Source organism: Myxocyprinus asiaticus, chromosome 11 (genome assembly GCF_019703515.2).
Source record: "Myxocyprinus asiaticus isolate MX2 ecotype Aquarium Trade chromosome 11, UBuf_Myxa_2, whole genome shotgun sequence".
Classification (NCBI taxonomy): Eukaryota; Metazoa; Chordata; class Actinopteri; order Cypriniformes; family Catostomidae; genus Myxocyprinus; species Myxocyprinus asiaticus.
In genome coordinates, this window is record NC_059354.1 from 8,501,293 (window position 1) to 8,518,971 (window position 17,679).

General features: G+C 37.3%; 1 protein-coding gene across 1 annotated transcript in view; it reads right to left on the minus strand.

Annotated features, from left to right (window-relative positions):
- Window positions 1-17,679, minus strand: part of map4k4 (mitogen-activated protein kinase kinase kinase kinase 4) — a 78,337-nt gene that overhangs the window by 2,806 nt on the left and 57,852 nt on the right. Inside the window, exons 19-25 of the mRNA XM_051709791.1 lie at window positions 17,237-17,404; window positions 15,765-15,908; window positions 14,957-15,091; window positions 13,912-14,012; window positions 4,293-4,442; window positions 4,044-4,203; window positions 3,432-3,571 (exon numbers count right to left, since the gene is read on the minus strand). Of these exons, the coding sequence (XP_051565751.1) occupies window positions 3,432-3,571; window positions 4,044-4,203; window positions 4,293-4,442; window positions 13,912-14,012; window positions 14,957-15,091; window positions 15,765-15,908; window positions 17,237-17,404 (998 nt within the window). The remainder of the gene's footprint in view (window positions 1-3,431; window positions 3,572-4,043; window positions 4,204-4,292; window positions 4,443-13,911; window positions 14,013-14,956; window positions 15,092-15,764; window positions 15,909-17,236; window positions 17,405-17,679) is intronic.

A 17,679-nucleotide genomic window follows, 5' to 3' on the forward strand; every position in this document is an offset into this window, starting at 1 on the left:
AAATTGTAACACATTTATATAGCAGACAAACATCATGATTCATAATTCAGAATTTGTTGGACTGTCTTTAATTTATGCAGACTTAAAACATTACTGTATTACAGCGATCACCATTAAGAATAATGAGAATTACAAAACTTGAAAAAGTTAAATGTCGGGCGTTTTACAGTAATGAGAATTTGTGGGTAAAATGTGCTTACAGTATTTTCCAGAAAATAAATTATAAATGTTATAAGGTTATAAATACATGCAAAATCACATTTGGACCCTGGAGCAGCTGACTTCCCTGTGCATATCAAGTTACTCCATGTAGCTATCAAAAAGTAGGGACTGGAATTATCAAGTAATTTTGTAGTGGAGTACTCTAACCAACAAAAAACGAATAATCGATTACTCGTAAATATACGTTAAAATGTATGATTTATGTTAAAAATAACATGTATACAAAATATATAAAATGTATACTTGGTTATTAACAAACGTTACCAAGAACAGTTTAAAATAAGCTATTTCAGTGTTGCCAATGGCAGGCAACTGTGCAAAGGAAAATTAATTTGCGATATTCGAGTAGTTTTTTTTAAACAGTCGAATAGTTGGTGCACAACAAGTACTTGATTAGTCGATTATTCGTACACATCCCTGATCCAAAGATCTATGCATCGCATCACGTTGTATTTTGGTCATTTTAATCTGGAGCATCTGCTTTAAGTAATTGTATTCTGTTTAAGATTCATGAAAAATCATGGCAAATAAGCCACATGTTTTATAACATAAGTAACTATGTGCTTTCACATACAAATGTACATATTTTACTTGATGTTTTATTCTATTTATTAACATTAACGACTGTCGATCAGGAACATTTCTGAAAATCTGCAACCCGATTTACTATGCATTAAATGTTGGGTTAATGTTTTTAATAGCAGTGGGATGAAACTTAATTTTGTAGGGATGCGAGGAGTTGCATGTGACAGTGGTCTTATAAAGTAATCCTGTTTGTTAGCACAATACATACCATGAACAGGCTACTAAAAAAATTATACTCTGCTACATTTGAATAGCCTAATCACGAGGAAGTCTAATCGAGCTCCTCAAGGAGACTGCAGATTACGAGAAATATAGTGATAATGGAGTAACATTTTGGTCCGTTTCTGACCTAAAACAGATCATATTGCTTCAGAAGACATGGCTTAAACTACTGGAATTGTATGGATTACTTTTACATTGTCTTTATGTCATAATTAGAGCTTAGAAATGGAGGTTGACCGACTGTGGATTTTGCCGATACCGAAGGTGGTGGAAAAGGCAGATAACCGAATAATCGGCTGATAGTTTTTAAAATCGATTTACAGAAAGTTAAAAAATGTCTTAGTCTTTCATTACTATGACGAGCACATACTACATAGGCTAAAACATCCAAAATGAATAAAATCACAGATTAAGTTTATTGTGCAACCAAAATCCTAATAATAACCAGAAAAAAATTAAGATTTGATGAAGATTAATGCAGGACTTTAAACTATAAACAAGCCCGAAATACACATATTATCTTGGGAGACTTATTTTGAAATAATGGAAACTTGGCTCCATTAAAATGTTCTATATTTAAGTATTTACCAACTTAAGCTTTTATGGCCTATATATTAACAAGATTAAAGATTGTGTGTGTGTATATATATATATATATATATATATATATATATTACTCTTTATAGACATGAAGTTGGAAACGTATTGTATGTGCTGATGGGGCACATTTCCATATAGTCACATTTGATTTTGCTTTCGCTTCAATTTTGAACACTTTGTTTATCTAATCAAAATAATAAATTATGCTTTGAAGTGGGACAAAAAATACAAAGGAGTATTGTCAATGATGAAAGACTAGAACTGTAGAATAAAATAAAAAATATCAGCAACTATTGGCACCGATTAATCGGTAAAAGCCATATCGGTCTACCTCTGCTTGGCCATTTTGAACCCCATCGACTTGCATTGTATGGATATAAACATATCTCCATCAAAATATCTTTGTGTTCTGCAGAAGAAAGAAAGTCATACACATCTGGGATGGCCTGGCCACATGTGTGGACATTGTATTTTGGCTTCACTGTACACAACGCATAATTAAAATAAATAAAAACTGACTGAATACAGTTCACAAGACTCTACACTGTCATTTAAGGGTTAAACTTCTGGCGCACCGCATCAACAGTGTGACGTTGATTTCCGTGAAGCGCTACTACAGGCGCAGCACCAACACAAGTGCCTGGTAAGAAACCTCTAATTTTTTTTTAGACTTTTCGCACGTCAGTGCGCTGACAAACATGAAGTCCACATATGTGGAAAATGGCACCTTATTCCCTAAAATGTTATTTAAAAAAAAAAGAAAACCTTAGTTTGAATAATTTTTTAAATTACACATCTGTGGGTCATTTTGCTTCATTTATTCATATAAATTGTTATATTTTATTTTGACATCACTGTACAATATGGTTCTATTCATTAACATTAATAAATGTATTCCTATATTTAATATGCATTATGCACAGTGAGAACAGATGTATTTATCCATAAGCTGAAAAATGTTGCTGTCAGAGGCTTTATATGAAGTTAGGATGAAAATAAGGTGCATTTCAAACTGTTCTGAGACCAGTGCAGACAGACAGCACACTGGAGATTAAGTCATTCACTAAATAGGGAGCAAGGGAGCATCCAATAAATTTCCTATGCAGCTAAGTAGATTCACTCCTAAAATCCAACCAAAAGTTCAGTTTCAGGCTGCATGTTTGGACCACGATAATCTTTACATAGATTCAGAATTTTATAATGCAAAATTTCATTTTATCATTGTTGGCAGTGATTTGATGATGCTGGCCATTACTTTGATAAAAATTATTAATTCAGCTTTATAGACAATCAGCTGTAATGTCTGTAATGTCTCAAAAACATGAATAACCAACACTCCTGGACATAAATAAACAATTTGATAAAAAAGCTTTCTATAGCTTGCTATGGCTTAAAATTAACTTACTAGGAAAACTATTTGCTCTAGAATGTATTTTTTGCCTGTTTTTTTAGTTGCTACTAGTTACAAATCAAAAAGGGAAATGGAAAATGCACACAGCAGTCACATGAGGGTATGTGTTGGTGTGCAGTGTGTTCGACCGTTCAAATTTTGTCACTTAAGTAGCTTTGGACCACAAGTTGCAGGACCTTTCGGATGACAAAATAATTTGACTTATATTCCGGAAAATACGATAATTATCAAGTAAATAATTAGCAAAAAAGGGCTTCTTTTTCTTTTTTTTTTTTGATTTTGGGGTGAAATGTGGCCTGTTTTTTGTGAGAGTCACCCACTCATTGATATGACATTAGAATACTTGTGAGGATCTAAAATCAAGCGGGGTTGTGCTAATTTTGTGAATCACCTTGTCATTTCTCTCACACAGAAACTTGAGTCTCTGAGCTCGTTTGTGCATGAAAACTCCATCGAGGTGTCCGGTCTCTACAGAGCGAATCTCTATGGCCTTCTCACCCCATCCCATGATCTGATTCGACCGGATATAAGCTGCAACACACAACCAACAAACAGCACTGTTAAACAAATACAACACAACTGCTAGTTTTGGCTAGATCTGATGACACCTTAAAACTAGATGAAGTATCTTTTGGGCAACAAGGTAACAGAGGTCGCTTTATATTGTGAATATACTGTAGTCATGACTAACGGGTGTTGTTAGACACGACTAACAGTGGAGTGACTATAACAATACAACACAACCTCAAGTGCCTTTTACTGCTTTAATATAACAGTTACTACATGATGACACAGACAATATTAAGAACGTCCATGATAATTAAAATGTTATTTTATGAAGCAAATTCAAATTGTGTCATCCTTCCACTAGAACATACAGAATAATGCTGTGCAATGATATTGTGAACAGGTTTTGAGTCATAGCGGTTACTCGTGTAATTTAGCACCCCTAGAATACTGAATCGACCAGTCAGCTTGCAGGACCGCACAATAATTCACATACCCACGGAAGTGGGCATCTCGCCCCACTGCAACACCACGTCTTTAGTGATGCGGCCGTACGTGTTGACGTACACACCCTCATCTTCATAACACACCAGCAGCTCGATACCGTCAGTGTTTGGCAGGATGATGATAGCGTGAGACTGAATACTCGTCTGAATCTGAACCGAGAGAGAGAGAGAGAGAGAGAAAGATTAAAACAACAGTGGACTAAAGTAAAACTGAAGCTTTTCTGCTTTCTGACACATACATGAGTGGGCAGATAAATGTCGTAAACAGCTCCTGAGTCCACATCCACCGCATGAAACCCAGAGCACGACCCGTAGATGACCTTTAACCTTTGGCCTTCTTCAACAGTAAGGTCGACCAGCAGTGGCTTGTGCACCAAATCACCAAATGACTGCAACACAAAGAGAAGCAGCTCATCAATTTGTATTTGAATATATTTGTAACAAGTTACATTAAAATACATTATCAGCATATTTCAGTTTTATTTACTAACATTAACCATGACCCATACAGACCCACTTCAGTGCTTTGAAATCAATCATCACAAAAAATCTCAATGCAGGATTTGTAAATCAGTAAAATATGACAAGTGGTAAAACGTTAAAGGTAGGGCTGGAATCCAGTCATAATTCAATCAACTATAAAACGCGAATGTCACGGAATTTGACATATTTGGGATCAAATTAATGTATGAACATTATGTATGCACAATTAAATTAAAAAAGTGATATGTCCTAGTGTGATGATTAAACCACAAAAGGCTGAGATTTAATGAAATAAATATACATTCAAAGTGAATGTGTGAAGCCGGCCACTCATACACTGAAAACACCTCATCGTGAGCATCACATGTGCTCTGTGTGTATATTGATGACAGAAAGCAGAGCGCTTTTTCACTGTGAAACACGCAGCACCAGGGTTCCCACTCTTTTCAAGGCACTATTTTCCAGGATATTTTGTGTGCTCAACAAGTGTAATATTTAAGCAAAAAAAAAACAAAAAAAAAACAAATCCATTTAAACCAAAGATTTTGGCATTTCTGTGTTTTTGACGGTAGTTTCTCACTTCCAGATAAGCAGTTTGCTACATGGCCCAGTGTGATAATTATAGATTTAATTAAATAAATGCATAGTCTGTATGTGCTGCACACTTCAGATTGCTCTGCTCTTTGTCATCTAACACACACAAGAGCATGCGTGATGATCATGATGAGGTGTTTTTACAGTGGCCGCCTTCACATGTGAATTTTGAAGCATACATCACTTGCAGATTATATATTTATTCAATTCAATTACATGACTTTTGCAGTTTAATAATCACACTAGGACATATTGCAATTTTAATTTAACTGTGCATCCAAACATACATTTTAGTCCAAATATGTCATATTTGATGACACTGAGTTTTATAGCAAATGCAATTTTTACATGCCAGATTCCGTCTATATTCTCCACATACTATATGTGATAAAAGCGGTATAAGCAGACTCTGATCATTGAATTATTGAAAATTACTTCACATTCCGAGGTGTACAGGCCGAATCACCACGCTACCGACTCGGTGTGAATTTGTAAAAAAAAAAAAAATAATAATAATAATAATAAAATCAGTGGTCTGTGTTTATAACTCAAATGTTTGTGCTTAACACAGCATTGTAGAAAAAAAAAAGTGTACTATATCAATACTTTTTCTTTGGAGCAAAGCAGAAATGGCATAACCCTGTTTTTCAATCACAGCTTTCATGCGTCTTGGCATGCTCTCTATCAGTCTTTCACATTGTTGTTGGGTGACTTCATGCACCAAAAAAAGAAATTATAATAATCATATATAATTAAAACTAAACCTCTCTCTCCACAGCCCCTCCCTGAGAGTCCCCCAAAAACACCAAATACCTGCCCCACTTCCTATCAAACAAATCTCAAACCCTCAGCCCTCTGCTCGATATCTCCTCGAATGCCGCCACCCTCCCCATCTCTGCACACCACTCCGGAAATGAGGGAGCCCAATCTGACTTCCATCCCCTTAAAATAATCTGCCTGCCAATCATAATACTGGTCAGCACCCAATTTTTTATGTGTTTGTCCCCCAAATTTATGACTGCCCCATCGCCCAGAATACAGGGTGTGGGGCAAAATGAAATTCGAGTGCCCAAAACGTCACATATGAAACTCTGAACCTTCAACCAAAACTCTTGGATCTTAACACCAAAAGACATGGGTTGTGTCTCCATCTTCTGACTGGCATCGCCAGCAGGTGGGTGTGTCTTTAAGACCAAGCCTATACAATCTAGAGGGGTCCATTAGAATCTATGTAAAATCTTGAATTGCATAAGGTGAACCCATCCATCTGTAGATGTAGACTTGACATTTTTTAGAATCCTAACCCACACTCCCTCCTCCAATACCAAGTTTAAATCTTTCTCCCATAATCTCGAGAGAAGTTGAAGTTCCATCCCCCAGTCTCTGAATTAGTAGGGAGTAATACACTGATGCATCATGACCTTTTCCAAAAGCAGTACTCAACTCTTCCAGAGTATCTGACGCTTTAGGGGGGTGTAAACTACTCCCAGAAACAGTACAGAGCAGGTGGCGCAGCTGTAAATACCTACAGAATTGAGATCTGGGAATCCCAAAATGTTGAACCAAATTTTCAAAAGATCTCAACACTCCACTTTCATACAGGTCACGAAGTGTAGTAACCCCGCTCACAATCCAGTCTGACCAGCAGAAAGGGGACTTAATACATAATTTAGGGTTCAACCATTTGCAAGGCAACATTTAAATAAATGTCCGAATTAAACACTCGACACTTTTGTCCATACCGAGTGCAAATGCGAGAGAATGGGTTGTAACTTAACCTCTCCGGTTAGTTTGATAGAAAGGCTTTGCAATGGCGAAATACGGGGAGGGGCTCTCTCAGGTGGAAGCGAACAATGAGCCAAATGTCCGAGACCGAACGCATAATAATAAAACAAATTTGGGTAGACCTAGCCTAACTTTGTCAATTAGCCTATGTAACTTACTGAAGTGTAACCTGGGCGTTTACCATTCCAAATGAAGGACTTTGCTATGCTAAATTGCTTGAAATAAGAGAGGGGGACATCTACAGGGAAAGACTGTAGCAGGTAGTTAAATTTTAGAATACAATTCATTTTAATAACATTAACCTTCCCAATCAAAGATAAATGTAATGAAGCCCACCTGCCCACATCGCTAGAAAACCTTTTTATTAAGGGGTCAAAATTAACTAACTAAATCAGACAAATTTGGTGGGAATAAAATGCCCAAATACTTAATGTCCTGTGTGGGCCACTGGAAGGCGCCCGGCTGGAAAGCCGTTACTGGACAGTACGCTGTCAGCGCCAAAGCTTCGGATTTACAACAACTGACTCTGTATCCTGAAAACCTAGAAAAGGAATTAATAATTCTGTGGAGGCAAAGCATAGATCTAGAAGGGTCAGAGACAAATAATAAAATATAATCTGCGTAAAGCAAAAGCTTATACACCATACCTCCTGCCACTACCCCTGGAAAATCATTCTCCTTTCTTATCACGGCTGCTAATGGTTCCAGGGCAAGATAGAACAATAATGGCGAAAGAGGCAACCCTGCCAGGTGCCCCTATCCAGAGTAAAATAATCTGAAATTATTCAATTTGTTACGCCGCTACCGGGTGTCTATAAAGTAACTTAATCCATCCAATAAAAGTATTCCCAAACCCATACATTTCCAAAATCTTAAAAAGATAATCCCATTCTACCATATCATACACCTTTTCGGCGTCAAGTGAGATGGCAGTGACCGGAGTCTGATCATTCGCCACTGACCACATGATATTGATGAAACGCCTAATGTTATCAGAAGAGCTGCGGCCCCGAATAAACCCCACCTGATCTATATAAGAGATCCCATAACTTAATCAGTTAGCCAGAATTTTTGACAATATTTTTACATCTAGCTGGATCAGGGAAATTGCACGGTAAGTGTTACACTCGTTTGGATCTTTGTCCTTTTTAAGAATCAGACTAATCCGGGCTTGTGTCATGGTTGGTGGAAGCTTTCCATTCTTTAATGATTCTGTATGAACTTCTAACAAAAGTGGAGCCAGTTCTGTAGCGTAAGATAAAAAAAAATTCAGCGGCAAAGCCATCTGGCCCCGGAGCCTTGCCTGTAGGCAAGGCCTTAATTATCTCGCCATACTCCTCCAAGGCTATCTCAGAATCAAGAGAATTTTTTCGCTCAGTCGTCAGTTTAGGGAGTTCTAATGGTTCCACGAAGTTCCTAATATCTTCATCAGTAGACGAAGACGTGGAACTATAAAGATCAAGTATTATTAATATCAATGACCGAGGTAAATATTTCCCACCTGCAGATTTCACTAGAGGAATTGTAGAAAAAGATTCTCTCTGCTTTATGTATCTAATCAAAAGCTTCCCTGCTTTGTTCATAGACTCAAAGTATGACTGTCTTGCATTGAATAGCCAAAACTCCACCTTACGCAACAAAATAGTATTATATCTGTATTTCAATCGGGTCAGTTCTCTGAGGCCATCAGATGACATTCGGCACTTCAGCTCTGCCTCGGCACTTTTAATATTCCCTTCCAACTCCACGAGTTCTTGTGCTTTGGATTTTTTGGTGAATGATGCATACTGTATGATCCGGCCCCTAAGAAAAGCCTTAAGTGCCTCCCAAGCCACGCCCACAGAGAATACTGAGGACCAGTTGGTCTCCAAATAAACATTAAAGAGCACCTATTATGGTTTTTCAAATATTACCTTTCATATAGTGTGTTATATAGCTGTTTGTGAATGTAAAAAAGTCTGCAAAATTTCAAAAATCAAAGTGCACGAAATATGGAGTTATTGACAACCAAAAGAAACAACAGATTCTGAACACCTGAAACGAGTTGTTAGTAATTCCAGCCTTACTTCATGTACTAACCTACATAATTTGGTAACAAAAAACCCACCTCTGGTCTGTTTACATGTACAGCCAGTGCAGGCTTTTAGCCTGTTAGCCTCTGCTAACCGGCTAACTCACTTTATTGTCAAACTACATATAAACTTACCACAGAGAAACGTCCTGTTCTCGTCGTGCTTGCGATGGTGGTTCGGGTTGATCTTCCGATGTATCACTATCGGACTCAGGCTCAAATTGGTAAAGTAAAACAGAATTTATTTCAGACAGAGCTGAAACTCGGATATGGTAGTGGCCGTTTCCTTTCCGACACGCGCTGTAAGCGGTAGACCAATCAGAGCAGAGTAGGCTCTCTGAAAGGAGGAGTTTAGAATGAATCCTTTAGAACGGATCATTGGAGTCGTTTCTGACACTGGGAAAAAAAAGGTAATGCTGCAATTTAAATTATGAGCAAATTAAAGTGTTTTTTGAACTTGGATGCATGTAAATCTATTGTATGAGACCTTTAAAACAAAATTAGGCACGTTTAAAAATCATAAAAGGTGCACTTTAATTTCAGCCTTTAACATTTGTTGAAATTCAGGATTTTGCAAAAGGGATACATCAAAGCGCCAACTATATGATTTCTTTTTCTCCATATGTGGCAACACCTCTAAACACACCAAGACGTGATCCGAGACTATGTTTCCAATAGAGCAATCAACAACAGATAAAATTAGGGACTTAAATACCAAAAAAAAAAAAAAAAAAAAAGAAAAGAAATCTATTCTAGAATAAATCTTATGGACTGATGAAAAAAAAAATTAGTCACTACCAGATGGGTTCAAAAGTCTCCAAATATCTGTAAGACCAAGATTTTTACACATCCTGTGAAGCGTCAATGTTGCTCTAGGGGGCTTGCACACTTTTGCTTCCCTATGATCATGGACTGAGTCCATCAAAAGATTAAAGTCTCCTCCCAATATTATATCATGAGAGGTGGCAGCGGCTTGCAACATTCCTTCAAGATCTATAAAAAAGCTCTGATCATCAACGTTAGGTGCGTAAATATTAGCCAAAATCAACCTTTGCCCCTGAATTTCTGCTAAAACAATAATGACTCTTCCTAATTTATCTATAATCTGTTTGAGACATTTGAATTGTAGATGTTTACTTAATGTAATGACTCCCCTGCTCTTACTCAAGCCAGCACTAAAGAAAATGCCCACCCCATATCCTCCCAAATTTTTCAGCTACCTGCAGGGAAAGATGCATTTCTTGGAGAAACACTACTTCATATTTCTTACGTTTAAGAAGAGAAATAACCTTCCTTTTTATGGGGTGCCCCAAACCATTCACATTCCACGTGGAGAGAGACAATCCACTCATATTAACATTTGACATTGACACATTAGAAAAAATAGATTGTGTGTCAAAAACAAAATTATAAAGACCACATTCCAACATTAGTGCAACAATCAAACCCAAAACTTCCCCCCAAACCAAACAAACAGAAAAAAGAAAAATGTGCGCATTAACCCCGTACATGACAGCGCCAACCGGCGTCCATCCCTCTAAACTCAAACAGTCCATGTACGCATACGAGAGTCCCCGCGACTACTTTGCTGTCGGATTGCTCAAGTCCGGTGCTTCTATACATATTATATGAGCAAAAAAATTGTCTATAAAACAAACTCCAGCCAATAAGCGGAATAAACAAAAAAACTGTCACTGTTTCATTTACATAACTGTCCCAAAGGTGTGTTCCTCCACAGAACAAGATCCAGCCGCAAGGGGATCCAGCACAAAAAAACAAAACAAAAAAATTTGTTCAGTTCTTCGTGCAGTCAAACAAATGTTCAGTAAGCTGGCCCATTCAGCCGATACATGAGTGCAACAATAGACCCAATCACTCCAATGTCCTGCAAGTGATATTACACAAAACAAACTCCAGGCCACAGGTGCATAAGCACCAAAAACATGCAGATTCATCCACAAGCTGTCCCGAAGAAATTATATTACACAAAAACTCCAGCCACTAGGCGGAACCAGCACAAAAAGAAACAATGAAGGCACCCAGCTTACTCAGGCAGTCAAATGTATGTTCAGTGAGTCAGGTCCACTAGGCAGCAACATGAAAATCACCAAATAGCTTACTCCAATGTCTTTATGAAGGACAACGCTTGCTGTGGGCATGTAAATTCTCTATGACCATCCTTGGTATCTATTCTCAGTTTGGCCAGAAACATCAGTGCAAAAGTGACCTTCCGCTGATGTAAGAGTTTCTTGCATTCCTTGAATCGATCACATTTCTCTCGTCGAATTCGCAAAGTCTGGGAACAAGAAAATGCTATGGTTCTTCCAAGAAAGCTTTCCTTTACACCTTGCCTCACGTAAAACGAGATCTTTATCGGATGATCTCAGAAATTTGGCCAGAATTGATCGGGGCGTGTGAGCTCACTCAATTTCCAGCTTATGGCCCGTTATGTTGAGCAGACTCGGAAAGAGCCCATCTAGGAATTTGACCATATCTCGGCCTTCCTCATGCTCGGGAATTCCAACAATTCGGACGTTTGGTTGATTACCATTCTCCAAATCTTCCAGTTTTTCCCAAACGCACTGCAAATCTGTCTTGGTCGCTAGCGGGTTAGCATCAAATTCCCTCTCCGAGGACTCCAGATAATCTATCCGTTTTTTGACGTCCCCCATTCTTGTAACCAACTCAGTGAATTTAGTCTCCATGGAAGTGATCGATCGACGTATTACAGCCAGATCATCCAAGTCTGCGACGACCTTCACCAGCATTGCAGACACACTCGACAGCTGATGCTGAATTTCTCCCGCCACACCGTCCAAACTGAGTCCCTGGTCTGCGGCCCTGTCAGGGGTATCAGCTTGAGCATGTAAGTGTCTTTTAATATCTCCAGAGCCAGAGGATTTTGAATTCTTTGACATATTGTCTTCATAAAACACTTAAGAATCAGGGTGTATCGAACCTCACCGGTTAATGACATAAAAAGTATTAAAAAATTGGCAAAGTGCGCAGAGCTCGCTGTTCACACGTCCAAACCTCGCATGGCGTCACGCGACTCCTCCCTGAAGAAGGTCTTTGACCGAAACATTTTAATCTAATAGCTAAAGATTTGCAAGTTCCGACACACAAGGTGTGTGAGGCCTTTTCTCCATCCCCCCATTGAATTGCGTAAGCAACTGCCCGTGACAAGTTTATAACTATAACAGCATTAACACTGACCATACTTTATCATTTGAACGCAATTTATTGTTGCCTATACTGAATTAGTGAAATGTAAATTATAGAGTTGATGTCAAATAAAGAAATTCTCTCAATATATGAACAAAGTCAGGATTTAAAGTCACAGTCTTCAGATGAAGATCTCCAGTCACGATAGAGGATATTTGTCTCTTTTAGAAAATCAAACACAAACTGCGTCTTCCCACGACCTATTTGCCCCATACCAAGCACTTCTGCTGGAAAAACAAGACGAAGAATTGGGAATAAACTACTTAAGATTACTGTCAAAGTAACATGTAATCAAATTACTAATAAAACAAATAAAATTATCAAAAATTAATGTTACTTTCACCTACTCAAAAATTTGTTTTGTTTGTATCAACTAACATTCAGAGAATGAGAAAACTTTTTCATGAATGCGAGAATTTGTGTCAGAATGGCTTTATGAATGATTTACACAAAAATTAGTTCAGCTTGTGTTTCATGAGTGAGGCCCATAGTGTATGTTCAAAAGTCTGAGACTACTTTGATAATCTGCTAATAACCTTGCAAAATGTTATCAGATATAAAAAAATAAAATAAAAAAAAGTTGAAGTCTCAAATTAAGATTCTGCACTCTTTCTAGGTCAATAATAAAATGTAAGTAAATGTATAACATTGATCATGTTAACTTGACTAGACGGACAGATTTCTTTATTTCCATTGAAGCACACAAGATGCACGAGTGCATGCTTTCATTCAAGCAAATGGGAAACATAGCAAATAAGACACACAAATTCATGTTTATACTTTAACTTTTCAGTCAAATCATTACCCTTATAACTAGGGCTGTCAATCGATTACAATTTGTAAACAAATTAATAACATGACATGCTGATTTATTAATGAAATTCATTGGAATTAATCACATCAATATTGCTGAGAAAGGCCCCTATTTAAAGATAATTCAGTATAAATAATCCATAATAATTCAAATAAATATATATACACTGGTATATCCTGTTTTCACGGGACGCACTCTGGCGCTATTTTTTTTTATTGTTGGTCAATTATAATATGTGTCAGAAGGATGCTTTTGGACTGTCTCACTGATTTTCAGTGTCATAAAGGCCAAGTTTTTCCCAAGTTAAAACAAGCTTCTTTTTTTTATTCTTTTTTTTTTTTTTAATCGCATCCAGCTGTCAAGAACGCGTCTTGTGTGAGCGGCTCTCATTCTTTGGCTGCACTGCTTGTGAGGTTTGTTAAAGCGCGCTGACAGCCCCCTGCTGAGGCAGCTCGTAAAAACATGCAGTTACATGTACTTCAAGCTTGAATTGCTCCAATGTTAGGAAAATACGTACTTCCATTACTACATTTACGTACGGGCCAGAAGGCATGATTAATTGCATTAACTGTTGTAACGCTGTATTTTTTATGTAACACTAAATTAACACATTAAACCGAAAGCCTTATTTATACATTGTATTGAAAAAAATAAAATGAGAAATATGCTAAATAGAAGCATTTTCACAAGTGGGCTCAGATTTTTACACCTCCACTGTTTATTCCATCAGCTGACACATGCCAACCCATGTCATCAACATTAATTTGATACAAATGTGCATTAGCTGCAAATGCAACTTATTTGTGAGTTTAAGTTCTGTGGAGCTCAGCAGCACATGCTGAAATGCTGCTTCACTCGTTCTCATGTTCATATGATGAAAAGTTACCTTGAAAGCCATGAATTTATGGTATGGTTTGGGGGCCCAGGCGTACACCTCCACTGAGTTCTTCAGCGCTAGAACCAGAAATTTGATCCTCTCGTACTTCACTACAGATGAAACATACGACAGGTGTGTGTCAGTATAAGGGCAGTGAGGTTTTATATTGGAAACACATACACTTCAGTACAATTGACAGGATCTGTCATTCAAATCTAAGGGAATGTCCCCAAGTCTTCCCTTGACAAGTCAATCAATGTTAATAAAGGCTCTAGTGGGTTTGCACTGCTTGTGTTGACTGTTCATGTCAACACTAATGTACAATAATATTCACTTTATAAAGTCTTACAATCATGATGAGACAAATATTTGGGTCATATTTATCAATTCACATTTGATTTATTTAGGTATCAAATAAACTAGTACTTGGTAATATAGTATTCCGCAATAATTAACATCGATGAGAGAGGTCAACAGAGAATGGCCAGACTGGTTTGAACTGAAGTCTACGTTAACTCAGATAACCCATATGTACAATTGTGGTGAGAAGAACAGCAACTCAGAATGCTATTCTGAGATGCAGATTGGCACTGTTTTGGTGGCACATGGGGAACCTACACAATATTAGGCAGGTGGTTTTAATGTTGTGGCTGATTGGTGTATATATATATATGTATATATATGTTCATTTACTAGTTGTATAAATGTTTAAAAGTTCTTTTCCCAAGTTAATTTCTTTGTGTACATTTAATGTAAAAAGGCCATTTTGGAGATTAAAAAAAAACAATTAAACTTGTAATTTAAAACAACAAAGTTTGTGTTTTAACCTGTTTTGTATTGTTATACAACACTGCAAAAATACCGTGTACTGCAATAAAAGCTTCAGCAATTATCAGGATATGAAAATTTTATACACATACATGATACAGCACATAACTAGTATCAAATCACAACAGCTGGAAAAAAGGTGAAACGTACTGTTCAAATGTTTGATAACTGCAATAAAAGGGACATTAAATCAGACCTGTGTTTATTTGAACTGGACTTAACATACCAACTTTATAGTGCACGCATCCCTCTAAATCCCCAACGGTGGTCCAGCCCTGTTTCTTCTCCACCTCAGGATCATTATGAAGGATCTTGTTTCTCAGCCAGGACAGATAGTACACACGCAATTTATTCTTCTTCCCTGAACAAAACGTGGAGAATTGGAGAAGCTTCAGTCAACACTTCATCTGTACACAATATACATGTATAGGAACTTATTTCTACATTTATATTTCACTCTTGTATAGACAGGAAGATAGCAATTTAGATCTTATTTTGTGACAAAGACACTCCAGAGTACAAACATTTTTAGTTCGTCACTTTTCATACTCTTGGGCTAATTAAAAAGATTATTTTAACATTAAATGCAAAAATGCCAATTGAAATCATAATCAGAAGTGATCACAGCTATTAATTTAAACATGATGAACAGTTTACCATGTCTCACGGGGTTCATTTAAAACTGATGTGTGTTATGAAAGTTTCTTACATTGTTTCAAAATTATGTGTTTGTGTGTAACGGAATAATTGAATATGTCTAAACGTGATTAAACAGCATGTGTCACCACATGTCAGAGACAGTAAAACCTTCTTTGTTTCCATTTCAAATTCCCAATTTCTCAATTGTGCATGTTAAACTGATACCACAGCAAAGTTTCCATACGAAATGTCATGAGTGAGACTTAACCACAAAGACAGAATTAGAGTCAAGAGGAGGAAACACTGGTCTGAGTATAGACACAATCACAAGGAGGATGTTTCGTAACTCTCTTTTCCCAATCATGGTCATCACTAAAAGGCTATGTCCTCATTACCTGATATTGTCACTAAAACATTAAGTCCCTCCAGAACGTCCATCTGTTGAAAGCGTCTGCGGCTGATGAGCGGGTAAACTTTCCCTTGACCGCTGCGATCCAGTAACATGAGACCACTCTCTGTCCCGACTAACAAATTTACACCTGAGACAGAAAAAGACAAAACAATATTAAAAATAATGCACAAGTGACTGTCGGTTTATGTACAGTCGGTTTTGCAATAACAGTCAGACCTTTATCCAGTACTCTAGTTCTCACAGAAATTTAGTTTAATCTCTTCAGCTCTGCCGCATATTTCGGCTGCTGCGTGCATTTCACACACAAATTTAAAAGCTCATCTTACACACAAACTATGGAATAATTGCAAAATATTGGTCTCAATTTAGAGAACCCCTCAAATAAAAATTCCAACAATTCATAAATAACACTGTTTATGTTTACAATCTCATGATAACATTTTTTTATTTTTTTTTCCTGTTTTTGAAAGCCTGTGTTTCAGGCTCTGTTTGCTTCGTGACTCTACTAAAAATCTAAGTCCACTAGATGGCAGCAACCTTCCATCACAATATACAGATGTGAAATACAGGTGGCGCTCTAAAACAGCAGAGCACTCGCCATGTGCTCGTCCACTGACATTGTCTATTTGTGATCCCATGCACCTTCCCCACTGTTTCATTGAATACCTCGGCCTCTGAGTGGACTAGAAGCTTAATGTGGGTGTTGTTGGAAAACTGAGATTCGCATCTTTGCGATGATGTATAATATTTCATTATAGTTTGTCTTTTTTGTATTACAGAGATCAAATTTCACTTTGTGAATCTTTAGATAATCATTTGAACTATGCAGTTATGGAAATAAAATAAACTACACAGTCATGATGAGAGCTTTCATTTGATTTGTGACTTGACTATTTTAGTGCTATTTAAAAAACGTTTAGATTCATATTTCTAGATATTTACCAAAGGGTAGCGCTCATTTGCGATGCAGAGGTTTTCAGGTCTTAACTCATTATTTTACGTAACAAATGCAAAAGTGATGAGATTTGGTGAAAAGTTCAGATTCAAAGAATTCAAATGGTATCACATATGACAATTTATGTATCCTGGGGCTTTTAAATTTGAAATGTAAACTTCTTGCCCAGGTCGCAGAGGTATGCAGAGCTGAGGAGGTTAATGCAGTAACAAGAGTCACTAAAATTTTAATGTGACATCATCAATGTTAGCAAGTGAATAAGTAAAAAACTGTTAAAACTGCTGAGTGTAATTTATTCCAGGTACACAGCTTCAACTATGATTTGTAAACACCATTACTGTACTGTAATGAAGACATTGCTATGTCCAGCTTGACACAACAACACTGGCACATTTAGTGTCTTTTCAATGGTTAGACTGAATAGTGTTGTCAGTATTAACGAGTCCTGTGTTTGAATGTGTAGAGTATGAGTGAGTATTAGTTGTTTTGCTGACACTTACCCCAGAGTGCCGCACATAGTATCTCAGAGTTAAACCTCTTCTTGTATTTGCGGATCTCTGGCGTGTCGTTCTGCGGCCGTGTGTTCACAGGGTTGACGTTGACTACGGAGCCTTTGCGAGACACATCCTGACGCAGAGCTTCCTGCAGTCGCACATCATTACTGTAACCTGAGCAAACAACAGCACATGTAGCCTCGCATGACTTATGACATTGATAAGAACAAATAAGTCACCTTTTTACCCAAAAATCAAAAGAAAAAGGAGTTATATTTGCATTGTGACATTATATTTATGAAAATGAAGCACATTTCCCCTTCTGAATTCTAAATAATTACACTATTCATAAGAGAACTTTTAAGGTGTACAAAGGAAGTGGGGCCATAACTTAAAAAAATGGATGAGGTAAAGGGGGTGGAACTCCTGTGTAACTAAAGTCCTGAGGT